The sequence below is a fragment of the Oncorhynchus gorbuscha genome, linkage group LG02, assembly GCF_021184085.1.
Source record: "Oncorhynchus gorbuscha isolate QuinsamMale2020 ecotype Even-year linkage group LG02, OgorEven_v1.0, whole genome shotgun sequence".
Classification (NCBI taxonomy): domain Eukaryota; kingdom Metazoa; phylum Chordata; class Actinopteri; order Salmoniformes; family Salmonidae; genus Oncorhynchus; species Oncorhynchus gorbuscha.
This window is the reverse complement of record NC_060174.1, coordinates 15,938,720-15,956,330: the sequence shown is the minus strand read 5'-3', so window position 1 is coordinate 15,956,330 and position 17,611 is coordinate 15,938,720. Positions and strand designations below refer to the sequence as shown.

The 17,611-nt window shown below is 42.4% G+C and overlaps 1 protein-coding gene across 1 annotated transcript in view; it reads left to right on the top strand.

The window, feature by feature from the left end:
- The first annotated feature begins 703 nt into the window (after positions 1-703).
- The window catches only part of slc30a7 (solute carrier family 30 member 7), a 30,233-nt gene continuing 13,325 nt past the window's right edge, over positions 704-17,611 (top strand). The window contains exons 1-8 of the mRNA XM_046302279.1: positions 704-862; positions 1,410-1,511; positions 1,932-2,045; positions 5,113-5,200; positions 5,382-5,514; positions 12,569-12,757; positions 14,304-14,351; positions 15,449-15,584. Coding sequence (XP_046158235.1) covers positions 783-862; positions 1,410-1,511; positions 1,932-2,045; positions 5,113-5,200; positions 5,382-5,514; positions 12,569-12,757; positions 14,304-14,351; positions 15,449-15,584 — 890 coding nt within the window. The 5' untranslated portion in view covers positions 704-782. The remainder of the gene's footprint in view (positions 863-1,409; positions 1,512-1,931; positions 2,046-5,112; positions 5,201-5,381; positions 5,515-12,568; positions 12,758-14,303; positions 14,352-15,448; positions 15,585-17,611) is intronic.

Below are 17,611 nucleotides of genomic sequence, written 5' to 3'. Positions count from 1 at the left end.
GAATGGCCAAGTCAAAGTCCAGACCTGAATCCAACCGAGAATCTGTGGAAAGAACTGAAAACTGCTGTTCACAAATGCTCTCCATCCAACCTCACTGAGCTCGAGCTGTTTTGCAAGGAGGAATGGGAAAAAATTTCAGTCTCTCGATGTGCAAAACTGATAGAGACATACCCCAAGCGACTTACAGCTGTAATCGCAGCAAAAGGTGGCGCTACAAAGTATTAACTTAAGGGGGCTGAATAATTTTGCACGCCCAATTTTTCAGTTTTTGATTTGTTAAAAAAGTTTGAAATATCCAATAAATGTCGTTCCACTTCATGATTGTGTCCCACTTGTTGATGATTCTTCACAAAAAAATACAGTTTTATATCTTTATGTTTGAAGCCTGAAATGTGGCAAAAGGTCGCAAAGTTCAAGGGGGCCGAATACTTTCGCAAGGCACTGTATATGATGGGGAGCAGCATAGCCTTCTATTACGATTAAGGATTCTGGGTAGCAGTAGTATCTGATGGGGAACAGAACCCCCGAATGTAGGATAGCCAACTGTATCCATACACCAACATATCATTGGCTTTATTTTAGTTATGTCTCAAAACCTATCCACCTTATTATTCTATTTAACCTGTGCCATACTCGCTTTAGGTTTATAGTAAAATATGTTTGGCAGCGCGAGCGCCCTCTATCGACCGGATGCATGTCTCATCTCCTGCTTGAAGGAGCTGAGTTGGTGGTTGCAGCACAAACCAACAGTCGCTACCTAGCCACAGTCTGGGACTGCTAAAATGTTACCATTATCTATAAAAGACGACGAGTACAAGCCAGCCAAATTCAACCTCCTTGCCAAGATTTCAGGATGGTTCAGGTAAGTTGTTTTGTTCGTACTGTCTTTTTATGTTTTATTTAGCTATTTTGAATCTATGCTGAAAATCAAGCCAAAATCTGATGCTTCTTGAAACATAATGGATTTATTAGCTAGCTACTTTACAATCTATATTGGTTGACCAGATAGATATTGTTGTCAGCTAACGTTACATAGACATATTTATAGGGGACATTAGTTGGCTAGCTAACTTCGCTTCAGATGCCGGAATGGATGTCTTAACTAGCCAACACAGCTGGAAGTTAGCTAACGTTAACGTTACTTCCGACTTACTTAGCTATCTAGTAGTAGCTATCTAACCTAGGGCGGTTGTATAATGTTCAATATTTATATGCAGTCAACATGCTTTACAGCTAAATGTATGTAATATTTGCCATAGCTAACGTTACTTCTCATTCATAAACTGCCAAACAAAAGCAATCCACATGACTGTTGTGATTAGCGCAGGGCTAGCTTGTTTGATAACTCGCGCTAGCTTGCGGCTTTCTTCAGCTGGGATTCTAACTCAGTGCAATTTCTTATTTTCCAGATCAATCCTATCTGATACAACATCACGCAATTTGTTTTTCTTCCTCTGTCTGAATCTGTCCTTTGCTTTTGTGGAATTATCGTACGGCATATGGAGTAACAGGTAAGTTCTGACCGTATATAAATCTCTTCAGGATGTGCCACGTATGTCTAAGCATTGTGCCATAAACCGTTGCATGCACTGCCCCTATCAGTGGGAATGCACCACAAACTATATATATTTTAGCTACTTTGATGATTGTTATTCCCCAATGTGTATTAAAATGTCTATTCAGCTTGACGTCTGTACATTAATTTCTGCTAGGACAATCCTCTCTGCAACGTGTTCAAATGACCTGGAACCAGCTGATTATCTGTCTGGTCTCCCAGGCTAGTATTCAAATGTCACGATCATAAAATGTAATGTCTTCCCATAGACAAGTAACGAGCTAGCTAGAACTAATATATGCAAGAATAAATGTTATTGTTTTATCAGCCATTACTTAGTCATTCATAAAAGTACTGTTTTTTTTTTTGCTTTCAGTTTAGGCTTGATATCAGATTCCTTTCACATGTTCTTCGACTGCACTGCACTTTTAGCCGGACTTGCAGCCTCAGTGATCTCCAGGTGGAGGTCAAATGACTCCTTCTCATATGGGTAGGTATGCAATCAATGTAGACCAGGGGTTTCAAACATAGGTGGGTGGTTTGATCTTTTGTTATAGCAGTATCGAAAGGAGTTTGTAAGATGTTTTAATTGAGGTACACTGAGCACTCACGTACCCGTCTCCGTGTTTTCAGTGTTGCTCCTAGAGGATTTTCCACCACGTACCAACAGACTACACTGTCGTACGGCAAGTTGACTAATAAACCAATATTATTTCTTGACAACAAGGTTCTTGCGTCGTACTCTTTAGATGCCAAGGGAAACCCCAACAGAAGGTTCCACAAAAGAGGAGTACTCACGTTTGACTCTCCTCCAGAGAGTTGATTCTGAAGCTGCTTTCAACCAACATGGCTAAAATCCTTAGCATCCCATCCTCGTCGCTATTATGTAAAGGATATTTTCAGGTGAATAAAAAATAAGCGCAATGTCTAACAGGCCTCTTGGCAACGCCCTTTATATTCTAATCGGACAGTACCAAATGTTCTCTAAACATAAGCCAGAGAGGCTTGTATGAAGTCAAAACAAAAGGCGGTGACTATGCCACCTGCTACAGAATCGGTGTTTATAATGTCATCAATACTAAACTCAGCAAAAAATGAAGCGTCCCTTTTTCAGGACCCTGTCTTTCAAAGATCATTTGTAAAAATCCAAATAATTCAGAGATCTTCATTGTAAAGGGTTTAAACACTGTTTCCCATGCTTGTTCAATTAACCATAAACAATTAATGAACATGCACCTGTGGAATGGTCGTTAAGGCACTAACAGCTTACAGACAGTAGGCAATTAAGGTCAGTTATGAAAACTTAGGACACTAAAGAGGCCTTTCAACTGATACTGAAAACACCAAAAGAAAGATGCCCAGGGTCCCTGCTCATCTGCGTCAACGTGCCTTAGGCATGCTGCAAGGAGGCATGAGGACTGCAGATGTCAGGATGGCAACAACTGCCTGAGTTACACCAGGAACGCACTATCCCTCCATCTGCTCAGACTGTCTGCAATAGGCTGAGGCTGAACTGAGGGCTTGTAGGCCTGTTGTTAGGCAGGTCCTCACCAGACAGCACCGGCAACAACGTCGCCTATGGGCACAAACTGGACTAGGCAGGACTGGCAAAAAATGCTCTTCACTGACGAGTCACAGTTTTGTCTCACCAAGGGTGATTGTCGCATTCGTGTTTATCGTCGAAGGAATGAGCGTTACACCTAGGCCTGTACTCTGGAGCGGGGTCGTTTTGGAGGTGGAGGGTCCGTCATGGTATGGGGCCGTGTGTCGGCCTGAACTTGTCATTGCAGGCAATCTCAACGCTGTCTTCCCTCATGTGGTACCTTTCCTGCAGGCTCATCCTGACATGACCCTTCAGGATGACAATGCCACCAGCCATACTGCTTGTTCTGTGTGTGATTTCCAGCAAGACAGGAATGTCAGTGTTCTGCCATGGTCAGCGAAGAGCCTGGATCTCAATCCCATTGAGCACGTCTGGGACCTGTTGGATCGGAGGGTGAGGGCTAGGGCCATTCCCTCCAGAAATGTCTGTGAACTTGCAGGTGCCTTGGTGGAAGAGTGAAGTAACATCTCACAGCAAGAACTTGCAAATCTGGTGCAGTCCATGAGGATGAAATGCACTGCAGTACTTAATGCAGTTGGTGGCCACACCAGATACTGACTGACTTTTGATTTTGACCCCCCCCCCCCCCCCCCCTTTGTTCAGGGACACATTATTCAATTTCTGTAGGTCACATGTCTGTGGAACTTGTTCAGTTTATGTCTCAGTGGTGAATCGTATGTTCATACAAATATTTACACATGTTAAGTTTGCTGAAAATAAACGCAGTTGACAGTGAGGACTTTTTTTTCTCAGTTTATAATAATCGGTGTGTCCTCAGTACTTGTTCCTTCAGTAGCTCTGTCAATCACTATCACATGATACGAGAACAACCTATAACATTCAAGTATCAAGTCTAGTGACCATCAACCCCAACACACATCACTGTCACAAACAGAACTGGAAATCATGTGTGTTGCAGGAAGGGAAAACATATAAATGTCAAGCATTGTGTTAATTACTCTTAACTGAATATTAACTTTATTCATCTTAAATATTCCCATTACAAATAAATATAACACATTTTTTAGAGCGGCTGTCCAGACCTCAACTAAGACTGTATGCGGTCCGTGGGGCAAATTGAGCTTTACACCCCTGATGTAGAGTGCTAGCAAAGAGTGAAGCTACAAAGGTTACGTTGTCTCAAACTAATAAGATGTGTCTGCACGTGTTTACATGGACCTTTTCTGATGTCTCCATTTTCCAAGCGTATACGGATACCTGCATTATTTGTGATCTTATGCCTTTATTGATATCCAGGGTTTCCAATCCTCCTGGTGAGCACTAAAACTTTCTGTGACAGAATGTGCACCTTCACTTAGGGCTGGTGCGGTAATTGTATAAGCGTGTAACCAATGATTATGGTTGAAGACTGATGAAAATAAAATAAGTCAACCATTTATTTTTTGTGAACTTAATTTTTAAGTCGATAAACTCTACCCAACAGTAGTCAAGTAAAAGTAAGCCTGGTTCACATAACAGCTGTTATAAAGCAAGAGGAGCGGAGACAAAGTTTTAGAATTTTGTGTTGTGGAACAAACGGCTGACTGAAGACTGCTGAAGTCGAAGTTTCAATTTCCATGGGCACATGGACTCTACAACGTGATGAAACTTCATTGCAACAAAACCTTGCTGAAACAAGGAGCAAACTATTATCATGAAATGGATGCACTCAATGGCTTACCAAAAACAGCGCACACTGTGACAGTTCGGAGGAGAGGAGCATTGTGCTTCATGAACGACTATAACGGTGGTCGTTTGACTGACAAATAAGACATGTAAAATTCCATGACTGTCACAGCCCTACCTTCAGTACACATTTGGATGTGTGTATTGCTACTCATGTAACAAAGGTGGTGCAGTTGTTTTAAATCCCATTGGTATTTGGATAGGTGATTATAGCCTTTTATTGTTTACCTGAGTGTATTGTTTTTCTAATTCTTATCTCTTTTTCCAGGTATGTGAGGGCAGAGGTGTTGGCAGGGTTTGTGAATGGCCTGTTCCTCATCTTCACTGCCTTCTTCATTTTCTCAGAAGGTGTAGAGGTATGTCACAGAAGTCATTTTCATGATGTCACATAATGAAACCAGGTTGATGGGCCTAGTGTTAGCACAATAAAAAATGAAATTGACAATTGTATCTACCTTTTTTATTTAAGATGATCCACTCTGAATAATGTTTTTGTGATGTTGTTTGACTGGTCTTGTCTCCTGCTGCTCCTGACAGAGGGCTTTGGAGCCGCCACACGTGAATCACGATCGCCTGCTACCAGTGTCCGTCGCTGGACTGCTGGTTAACCTGGTTGGCATCTTTGTATTCCAGCACGGGGGCCACGGCCACTCTCACGGCGGGGATGAAGGTAGGACCAGGACATCTCTCTCTCTCTCTCTCTCTCCAGTGTCACTTTGCACCTCCATATCACTACAGGATCCCCTAATCATCACACTCTCCCAAGTGGTCAGTCCTTTCCTGATTATTTCTCTCTTCAAAGTTCCTGTACTTCCTCCTTGTGCTTCTATGCTAGGTCTAAAAGCATATAGTATTGGGGTGGAGCCATGAGGTGGTTTGCCTTATCAATTTTTCTCCTAAGGTTCCTTTACTTGGCTGTCCCCCAAGTTGTTCACTCAAATCCTTCCCAGGCTCATGTGTGGCTTTCTCTACTCTTTCTTTCCCAAGTATCTCTCTCTTTCCCAAATCCCTCTGCTCTCTGCCTAACCCCTGTCCACTCTGAAGTCACCAGTCCCTGTACCCTTTTCAAACACACTAATATTAGCTTGTCTCATATACTGTATGAAGGAAAGCTAGTTTTGTCGAGAAACTAGTCAGACATCATGCACATGTCTTGAAGCTGAGCTTCACATGCAATTAGAGATTAGAAACACTCCTCTTATGGACGTCAAACTTTCAGCCTGCTGCACAGACACTGAAGGCTCTAGTCTAGAGCGCGCAGTAAATTGTGTTCGAGTGCATTTTTAAAATCTAAATGAGTGAGAAATAGATGTCGTTGTTGCAATAGTTTGTGAGTTGACATGTTAAATTATTTTGGCATATTAAATTATGTTAATTTCGCTAATGTGGACAGTTTGCTACTACCTTACACAAGGTTGCATTTTCACCCCATAAAATTGTGGAATTACCCGTTTTTACCTCAGATTGATAATGTTCGTATAAAAGTTTAGTCATCACGATGACATAAGATTGATTGCTTTAAACAGATCAATATCTTTGGTTTTGTGCCATTAATTTTATCACTCGCGCTGGGATGCTCAGGACTTAAATCTTGTTAATGAAATCACACGAATAGTTAAGTTTCTAGCCACACAACAATACATGAATTTGACTGTCAAATCATCACTTACATAGCAGTCAACTTTTTGTCAGTGTTGGTATTCTATGCCGCGTTGTGATTCTTTTAAGTTAACTAACAAAAACATTGTATGTTCTGTTTTCCATGATGGCAGCCTCCCAAAATAAACATCTGACATTCCAAAATATACATATAAGCCTTTTACAAGTTTCATCTAACCAGCCATGTATAGGTTACTCAAAGTTTCCCTGTGGCCTTTGAATAGTGTTAGTTCAAACTGCGCTACACCACAAACGTTCTATTGATTTCAGTGTGATATTAATGGAAGTGATGCGTTGTGTTACACTTACCGTGTTGCGACCCACATAAAACAAAATGCAACACTTCAAAATGTCTTCTACAATCGGTGTGGTTTTTGAGCTGTGTTCGTTTTAACAGGACGTGCAACCTCTTGCGCAATTGATTTCAACGTGATATCGATATGAGTAATTGACAAATAAGTGTTGCATTTCTCTTTCCGTTTTGTTGACCCCCCCAAATTAAAATACATCACTCCAAAATGTAGCTGACGGTTTTCTGCAGGTTCTCTAGCCAGTGATTACAATATATCTCCAGTTTCCATTTGTAGTTTTTTTAGTTAGTTTGAACAGCATGGAATCTAATTTCGATAGCGGTGATTTGTTGTCAAAAACAACCGGTATTTGGTGCAGTTTAAGGTGCTTGTTTAAAAAAATGCAAGTGATATGATTGCTATTGTTGCACGAGGAAGTCGGAAGTTTACATACACCTTAGCCAAATACATTTAAACTCAGTTTTTCACAATTCCTGACATTTAATCAGAGTAAAAATTCCCTGTCTTAGGTCCGTTTGGATCACCATTTTTTTTTTTTATGTGAAACGTCAGACTAATAGTAGAGAATGATTTAGTTCAGCCTTTATTTCTTTCATCACATTCCCAGTGGGTCAGAAGTTTACATACATTCAATTAGTATTTGGTAGCATTGCCTTAAAATTTTACTTGGGTCAAATGTTTCGGGTAGCATTCCACAAGCTTCCCACAATAAGTTGGATGAATTTTGAGCCATTCCTCCTGACAGAGCTGGTGTAACGGAGTCAGGTTTGTAGGCCTCTTTGCTCACACACACTTTGTCAGTTCTGCCCACAAATATTCTATAGGATTGAGGTCGGGGCTTTGATGGCCACTCCAATACCTTGACTTTGTTGTCCTTAAGCCATTTTGCCACAACTTCGGAAGTACAGTGGGGCAAAAAAAGTATTTAGTCAGCCACCAATTGTGCAAGTTCAATTGTGCAGCCACCAATTGTGCAAGATGAGAGAGGTCTGTAATTTTCATCATAGGTACACTTCAACTATGAGGGGGGGGGAATCTAGAAAATCACATTGTAGGTTTTTTAATGAATTTCTTTTGAAAAATATGGTGGAAAATAAGTATTTGGTCAATAACAAACAAGCCAGATTTCTGGCTCTCACAGACCTGTTACTACTTCTTTAAGAGGCTCCTCTGTCCTCCACTTGTTATCAGTATAATAGACACCTGTCCACAGCCTCAGTCACACTCAACTCCACTATGGCCAAGACCAAAGAGCTGTCAAAGGACACCAGAAACAAAATTGTAGACCTGCACCAGGCTGGGAAGACTGAATCTGCAATAGGTAAGCAGCTTGGTTTGAAAAAATCACCTGTGGGAGCAATTATTAGGAAATGGAAGACATACAAGACCACTGATAATCTCCCTCGATCTGGGGCTCCACGCAAGATCTCAACCCGTGAGGTCAAAATGATCATAAAAACGGTGGGCAAAAATCCCAGAACCACACAGGGGGACCTAGTGAATGACCTGCAGAGAGCTGGGACCAAAGTAACAAAGCCTACCATCAGTAACGCACTACACCACCAGGGGCTCAAATCCTGCAGTGCCAGACGTGTCCCCCTGCTTAAGCCAGTACATGTCCAGGCCCGTCTGAAGTTTGTTAGAGAGCATTTGGATGATCCAGAAGAAGATTGGGAGAATGTCATATGGTCAGATGAAACCAAAATATAACTTTTTGTTAAACTCAACTCGTCGTGTTTGGAGGACAAAGAATGCTGAGTTGCATCCAAAGAACACCATACCTACTGTGAAGCATGGGGGTGGAAACATCCTGCTTTGGGGCTGTCTTTCTGCAAAGGGACCACGACGACTGATCCGTGTAAAGGAAAGAATGAAAGGGGCCATGTATCGTGAGATTTTGAGTGAAAACCTCGTTCCATAAGCAAGGGCATTGAAGATGAAACGTGGCTGAGTCTTTCAGCATGACAATGATCCCAAACACATCGCCCGGGCAACAAAGGAGTGGGTTCGTAAAAAGCATTTCAAGGTCCTGGGGTGGCCTAGCCAGTCTCCAGATCTCAACCCTATAGAAAATCTTTGGAGGGAGTTGAAAGTCTGTGTTGCCCAGCAACAGCTCCAAAACATCACTGCACTAGAGATCTGCACGGAGGAATGGGCCAAAATACCAGCAACAGTGTGTGAAAACCTTGTGAAGACTTACAGAAAACGTTTGACCTCTCATTGCCAACAAAGGGTATATAACAAAGTATTGAGAAACTTTTGTTATTGACCAAATACTTATTTTTCACCATAGTTTGCAAGTAAATAAATAAATAATCCTACAACGTGATTTTCAGGATTTTCTTTTCTCATTTTTTCTGTCATAGTTGAAGTGTACCTATGATGAAAATTACAGGCCTCTCATCTTTTTAAGTGGGAGAACTTGCACAATTGGTGGCTGACTGACTACTTTTTTGCCCCACTGTATGCTTGGGGTCATTGTCCATTTGGAAGAGCCATTTGCGACCAAGTTTTAACTTCCTGACTGATGTCTTGAGATGTTGCTTAAATATATCCACATAATTTTCCTACCTCATGATGCCATCTATTTTGTGAAGTGCACCAGTTCCTCCTGCAGCAAAGCACCCCCACAACATGATGCTGCCACCCCCGTGTTTCATGGTTGGGATAGTGTTCTTCGGCTTGCAAGCCTCCCCCTTTTTCCTCCAAACATAACTATGGTCGTTATGGCTAAAGAGTTCTATTTTTGTTTCATCAGCCCAGAGGACATTTCTCCAAAAAAGACAATCTTTGACGGCTGCGTGGTCCCATGGTGTTTATATTTGAGTACTATTGTTTATACAGATGAACGTGGTACCCTCGGGCATTTTTAAATTGCTCACAAGGATGAACCAGACTTGTGGAGGTCTAACATTTTTTTCTGAAGTCTTTGCAAATTTATTTGGATTTTCCCATGATGTCAAGCAAAGGGGCACTGAGTTTGAAGGTAGGCCTTGAAATACAGCCACAGGTACACCTCCGATTGACTCAAATTGTCAATTAGCCTGTCAGAAGCCTCAAACGCCATGACATAGTTTTCTAGAATATTCCAGGCTGTTTGAAGGCACAGTCAACTTAGTGCATGTAAACTTCTGACCCACTGGAATTGTGATTAAGTTAAATGATCCGTCTGTAAACAATTGTTGATAAAATGACTTGTGTCATGCACAAAGTAGATGTCCTAACCAACTTGCCAAAACTATAGTCTGTTAACAAATGTGTGGAGTGGTTGAAAAATTAGTTTTAATGACTACAACCTATGTGTATGTGAACTTCTGACTCAAACTGTGTGTATCATCGTGGCCAAAAGTTGAGAATGACACATTCATTTTCAGTCTGCTGCCTCAGTTTGTATGATGGCAATTTGCATATACTCCAGAATGTTATGAAGAGTGATCAGATGAATTGCAATTAATTGCAAAGTCCCTCTTTGCCATCCAAATGAACTGAATCCCCCAAAAACATTTCCGCTGCATTTTAGCCCTGCCACAAAAGGACGAACTGACATGTCAGTGATTCTCTCGTTAACACAGATGTGAGTGTTGACGGGGACACGGCTGGAGATCACTCTGTCATGCTGATTGAGTTCGAATAACAGACTGGAAGCTTCAAAAGGAGAGTGGTGCTTGGAATCATTGTTCTTCATCTATCAACCATGGTTACCTGCAAGGAAACACGTGCCGTCATCATTGCTTTGCACAAAAAGGGCTTCACAGGCAAGGATATTGCTGCCAGTAAGATTGCACCTAAATCAACCATTTATCGTAAGAAAAAAGTGTTCAGGGCGCCCAAGAAAGTCCAGCAAGTACCAGGATGGTTTCCTAAAATTAATTCAGCTCGGGGCACCACCAGTACAGCGCTTGCTCAGGAATGGCAGCAGGCAGGTGTGAGTGCATCTACACGCACAGTGAGGCAAAGACTTTTGGAGGATGGCCTGGTGTCAAGAAGGGCAGCAAAGAAGCCACTTCTCTCCAGGAAAAAACGCAGGGGCAGACTGATATTCTGCAAAAGGTACAGGGATTGGACTGTTGAGGACTGGGGTAAAGTCATTTTCTCTGATGAATTCCCTTTCTGATTGTTTGCGGCATTCAGAAAAAAGCTTGTCTGGAGAAGACAAGGTGAGCGCTACCATCAGTCCTGTGTCATGCCAACAGTAAAGCATCCTGAGACGATTCATGTGTGGGGTTTCTTCTCAGCCAAGGGAGTGGGCTCACTCACAAATTTGCCAAAGAACACGGCCATGAATAAAGAATGGTACCAACACATCCTCCGAGAGCAACTTCTCCCAACCATCCAGAAACCGTTTGGTGACGAACAATTCCTTTTCCAGCATGATGGAGCACCTTGCCATAAGGCAAAATGGGAACAAAGCATTGATATTTTGGGTCCATGGCAAGGAAACTCCCCAGACCTTAATCCCATTGAAAACTTGTGGTCATTTGTCAAGAGGCGGGTGGACAAACAAACAACCCACAAACTCCAAGCATTGATTATGCAAGAATGGGCTGCCATCAGTCAGGATGTGGCACAGAAGTTAATTGACAGCATGCCAGGGCAGATTGCAGAGGTCTTGAAAAAGTGTCAACACTGCGAATATTGACTCTTTGCATCAACTTCATGTAATTGTCAGTAAAAGCCTTTGACACTTATGAAATGCTTGTAGTTATACTTCAGTATTCCATAGTAACATCTGCCAAAAATATCTAAAGACACTGAAGCAGCAAACTTTGAAAATTAATATTTGTGTCATTCTCAACTTTTGTCCACGACTGTAGATATTACAGTTTATATTTTCAATACATCACATTGTTTCTGCGTATTGGTTATTGATTTGCACATTTAACCTGATATTTATCTAAATGTCTTGTCAGCAGGAAGCAGCGACAGTATCATTTTCAACTTTAGTTTTAGGATTATAAATGCATCTTATAAATGCATCTTTCAACTTGACTTTTTGCATCACTGCCTGGTATGGCAACTGCTCGGCCTCCAACCACAGGGCACTACAGAGGGTAGTGTGTACGGCCCAGTACATCACGGGGGCCAAGCTTCCTGCCATCCAGGACCTCTATACCAGGCGGTGTCAGAGGAAGGCCCAAAAAATGGTCAGACTCCAGTCACCCTAGTCATAGACTGTTCTCTCTGCTACTGCACGACAAGTGGTACCGGAGCTCCAGACTTCTTAACAGCTTCTACCCTGAAGCAATAAGACTGCTGAACAGTTCAAATGTTCAAATCAAATGGCAACCCAGCCTATTTGCATTGACACCCCACCCCCACATGTACATATTACCTCGACTAACCGGTGCCCCTGCACATTGACTCTGTACCGGGACCCCTTGTTTAAACAAATAAATAATTACTTAACCAACAATGCAGTTAAGAAAAATAATTGTTAAGGGCTTGTAACTAAGCCATGAAAGGTCTACACCTGTTGTTTTCTGCGCATGTGACATGTAATTTGATTTGACATTTACTATAGTATGACTTTTGTCAGGTTAATTAGCTGAACACGTTCCTCAAGCAGGGAGCACCCTGAATAGAAGAGCACCAATACCAAGTGTATATTCTTTCACCTTTATGTTCAATAGAATGTCAACTGATTTACATGTTTTCCTCTTGACACAGATGTAGGTGTTTGAGCACAAGAATAAACTGGGCCGCTGACATTTTTTCAGTAATAACGATGATAATCTGTGTCTTCTATCTCTGCAGGTCATGGCCACAGCCACTCTTTGTTCAATGGCAGTACGGGCCACGGACACAGCCATGGGGGGCATGGGCATGAGTCCAAACACGGAGATGGGCACGGGCACAGCCATGGAGACGGGCACAGCCATGGAGATGGACATGGGCACAGCCATGTAGGGCACGGTCACTCCCACGATGACCCCCACTGCCATGGTGAGACCACACCTGGCACAGAAAACAAAATGGCTGTAATGCAGTGTGAGAATTCTCAGTCTCTTGTTCCAGAATTGGTAGTTATTTCAGTGGGTTGCAATGTTGTATTTCCATTTAGGTAAATACACAAAGCATTTGAGGAGAGTGAATATGCGGTGTATGAAAAGGCAAACACCAGAAACATTTTCCCAAGAATTAGTTGTAGATTCATATTGAAGATACTTTAAATGAGTTTTCTGCTTCTCAATGTCTTGAGCATTATTTAGGGATCCAATCCCAAATAAATTCTTACCCATTCCTTGTTAAAGGTGCAATTTGGGTTGCTACATCCATTTCTGGACTTTTAAATTCATGATACTCGTTCAGAATCATTGGGTAACTTATAATTGCCCATGAGCTTAGTTCGACTGTCATACCCCATCATATACCCAAACATGCTTTTTTTTACGCCATTGTAAACAAACACTGTATAGCCTCAAATGGTTAAAGCTATAATTTTGATAGCTATGGATGCAAGGACTGACCATCCATGGTGTCTGAATTTGAGTGGTCACATTTTTCCAGCCCCATACCTCAGCTATTTATCAAATCAGTGGCGGGGTGGCCGCTTTGTTTGAACAACCTATTTACCCTTTAAATCTCTACACACTGAATTAGTGCCCTCTAGCTGAAAATTACTCTTTGCCTGTAACGCTAGGTGGCGCTATTACCACATTGCTGAAACCTTCCAAATCCTGTCAGCTCTATAAGCGGGACTCAAAGATGTACTGTTGGGGAAAGGGAGCTGTTTTTTAAGGCCTGATTGCTCAGTATGTGCAATTGACTGTTCACTAACACTTTTACCACAATTCAGTCTTTGCTAGCACTACACGGTTTGATATGTGAGCTGGCACTTTGTATGTGGCAGCACTTCACTCACCTTTTCAGTCACGATCCTGTATGCTTCAGTTGGTAGAGCATGGCGCTTGCACTGCCAGGGTTATGGGTTCGATTCCCGGGGCCACCCACCCATACGTCCCGGGGCCACCCACCCCGGGGCCACCCACCCATACGTCCCGGGGCCACCCACCCATACGTCCCGGGGCCACCCACCCATACGTCCCGGGGGGGCCACCCACCCCATCGTCCGGGGCCACCCACCCATACGTCCCGGGGCCACCCACCGGGGCCACCCACCCATACGTCCCGGGGGGGCCACCCACCCATACGTCCCGGGGCCACCCACCCATACGTCCCGGGGCCACCCACCCATACGTCCCGGGGCCACCCACCCATACGTCCCGGGGCCACCCACCCATACGTCCCGGGGCCACCCACCCATACGTCCCGGGGCCACCCACCCATACGTCCCGGGGCCACCCACCCATACGTTTGGATAAAAGTGTCTGCCAAATGACAGTAGTTATTATATATTGTGTCCCAGCAGAAGTCTCGCTGAACCTATGCAGGCAGTTGAAATGCTGTTGTGAATCCAAGTTGTTGTTTGCCCTGTTTTCTATAGTTAATACTAATTGTCTGCTGTATTTAATGTATGTATTTATTCCAGATGAACTGCACACACCAGGCAAGGGCTCCAGCAAACAGATTTTGCAAGGTACTGAACATTTAAATGAATTAGCTAATTTGATGTACAGCATAATCCAGCTATTGACTAATTTGTTCACCTACTGTATGTACGCTGCGCACAACGTTGAATTTTTATTTTAAAATATTTGCTTACACCACCATTCGTCACATCCGTAATGGCCGATTTAATATGTGTGAGATTGTAGTCATGAATTTTCATCCAGTTCAAGATAATAAAACAAAATGTATTGTCTCCTGTACAATTGCAGTGCCAGATTGGGCTTCAGAAAAATGCCCCAAATCAAAGTTATAGGCACAGTAGCAATTTATAATTTGTGGTTGAAGTGCCCTTTAAACACCGGGAAAATGTTTTGAGGCTAAAACTTTTTTTGTGTATCTATTAATATAATTTCTTTGTCTTAGCCTGTAAAGTGTTTTTATTCTCCACACTGACTAGGTGCAGTGAAATAGCAGTAGTAGCAGTAGTAGTAGCAGTAGTAGTAGCAGTAGTAGTAGCAGTAGTAGTAGCAGTAGTAGTACAACGCCCCGGAGCAAATTAGGGTTAAGTGCCTTGCTCAAGGGCACATCAACAGATTTCTTTACCTTGTCGGCGCATGTAACCTTTCGGTTGCTGGCCCAATGCTCTGACCGCCAGGCAACCTGCCGCCTATATCTCAACTTCTGAAGTTTCAATCGATGTGAATATGAAAGGACTAAACAAAGTCTGTGTTGTGGGGAAATTGGCGTTGTATAACCTTTTGACCATGGGACTGTGGGGGGAAGTTGTAGCTTGCTCTCAAGGAGAGTGGTGCAATTCATAAGCCCATGGGAACAATGTGACATACATGTGACATGTCAGCGGAAGTGAGTCCAGTGTCAGAGCTGCGCCTTCCTTACATACAGTCCAAATCAACCTGCCCAACTGGGTTAAAAAAGAACTTCAGTTGTAACTGATACAGTAGCTTGATTTCTAAAGTCAGAGTACTTATGTGTTGAGCATGAATGTTAAAAAGTTTAATGATAATAAAAATCAAATGTTTTAACTTCTGCCCAGTATTGTTTGCGGGACTTATTTGTAGATAAGGATGATATGAAATACTTATGACGACCAATGTTGTTTTGCAGGGGTGTTTTTACATATCGTAGCAGACACCCTGGGCAGCGTTGGAGTGATCATCTCGGCCATCCTGATGCAGAAGTATGACCTGATGATCGCTGACCCCATCTGCTCTATGTGCATCTCCATTCTGATCGGAGTCAGGTGAGATGACCGTACACAGCAGTAAATTCCCAACAGGTCACACACTCATTTTACAGATATTCCCATAAAAGAGAAACTTAAAGGCCATCGTCAAACTTCTGCCGGAAAGTAGCACATGCACATAGAAAGGGTTTTCACCAGTCCAGTTTGGAAGTATTATCTTCAGGATGGAACCAGATACCGTAAGTACAGCTCAAACCAGGACATACCTTTTTTTAGGTTATATAACCTTTCTTTGTTTGATTTTTGCACTATTGCAAACTGTTCTTAAAACACGGCCCAGTAGTTGTGATTTTGGACTCATTAGTGTAGTTCACTTGGATTGTTTTTGACTTGCCATGGTAGCAGAGAACGCCAGAGAAATTTCACAATCCCCATCCACTGAATGCTCCAAGTAGGGCCACACCCAAGGAATATTGCACACTGGCTTCTCCCATGACATTGAATATAGGTATTCGTATCCAGCTTAATGTCTTTAGTAGGGCTGATGCCAGTATTACAATATATTTTTTCAATGGCAAAAATAAACTCTGATCATGTTAGGTTCTGAACAAACAGAGTAAAAACTCAAACGGACGACTAGAAAAAGCTCAAACCAAGTTTATTCACCCACTGGGTCATACAGCGGCAAAGATGAAGCATGATTACACAAACGCATATATTTATACCCTCCTGGGTGGGGTCAATCCTTACACATCCAGACAGCCAATAATACATCTCTGTAGCTTGTCAGGAACTTCATTGGTTCCTCTCATGGTGTAGTCATGGCCCTGCCTGACGCTAGAACCTTCGTGGGCGTGAAATGTACAGTATCAGTCAAAAGTTTGGATGTACTCATTCAAGGGGTCTTTATTTTTCTATTTTCTACATACATTTTCTATTTGAGCTTCTTCAAATAGCCACCGTTTCCCTTGATGACATTTTTGAACACTAGTCATTCTCTCAACCAGCTTCACGAGGAATACTTTACCAACAGTCTTGAAGGAGTTCCCACATGCTGAGCACTTGTTGGCTGCTTTTCTTCATTCTGCAGTTCAACTCATCCCAAACCATTTCTATTGGGTTGAGGTCAGGTGATTGTGGAAGCCAGGTCATCTGATGCAGCACTCCATCACTCTCCTTGGTCAAATAGCCCTTACACAGCCTGGAGGTGTGTGTTGGGTCATTGTCCTGTTGAAAAACAAATCATAGTCCCACTAGAGTGCCTTGGAAAAGTATTTTTCATATTTTGTTGCATTACAATCTGTATTTAAATATTTTTATTTGGATTTCATGTAATGGACATACCCAAAATAGTCCAAATTGGGGAAGTGAAATAAGAAAAATATCTTTAAAAATATTTTTTAAAAAAATTAAATTTAAAAAAAAGTTTGGTGCATGCATATGTATTCACCCCCGTTGCTCTGAAGCCCCTAAATAAGGTCTGATGCAACCAGTTAACTTCAGAAGTCACAATTAGATTGCACACAGGTGGACTTTAACTAAGTGTCACATGAGCTGGCACATGATCTCGGTGTATATATACACCTGTCCTGAAAGGCCCTGGAGTCTGCAACACCACCAAGCAAGTGGCACTATGAAGACCAAGGAGTTTTCCAAACGGGTCAGGGACAAAGTTGTGGAGAAGTGCAGATCAGAGATTGGTTCTAAAAAAAATATCAATCTTTGAACATCCCATGGAGCACCATTTAAATCCATTATTAAAAAATGGAAATAATATGGCACAACAACAAACCTGCCAAGAGAGGGCCGCCCACCAAAACTCACAGACCAGCCAAGGAGGGCATTAATCAGAGAGGCAACAAAGAGACCAAAGATGGCCCTGAAGGAGCTGCAAAGCTCCACAGCGGAGATTGACTTATCTGTCCATAGGACTACTTTAAGCCATACACTCAACAGAGCTGGGCTTTACGGAAGAGTGTCCAGAAAAAAATAAGCAAACGTGTTTGCCAAAAGGTATGTGGGATACTCCCCAAACATATGCAAGAAGGTACTTTGGCCAGATCAGACTAAATTTGCGCTATTTG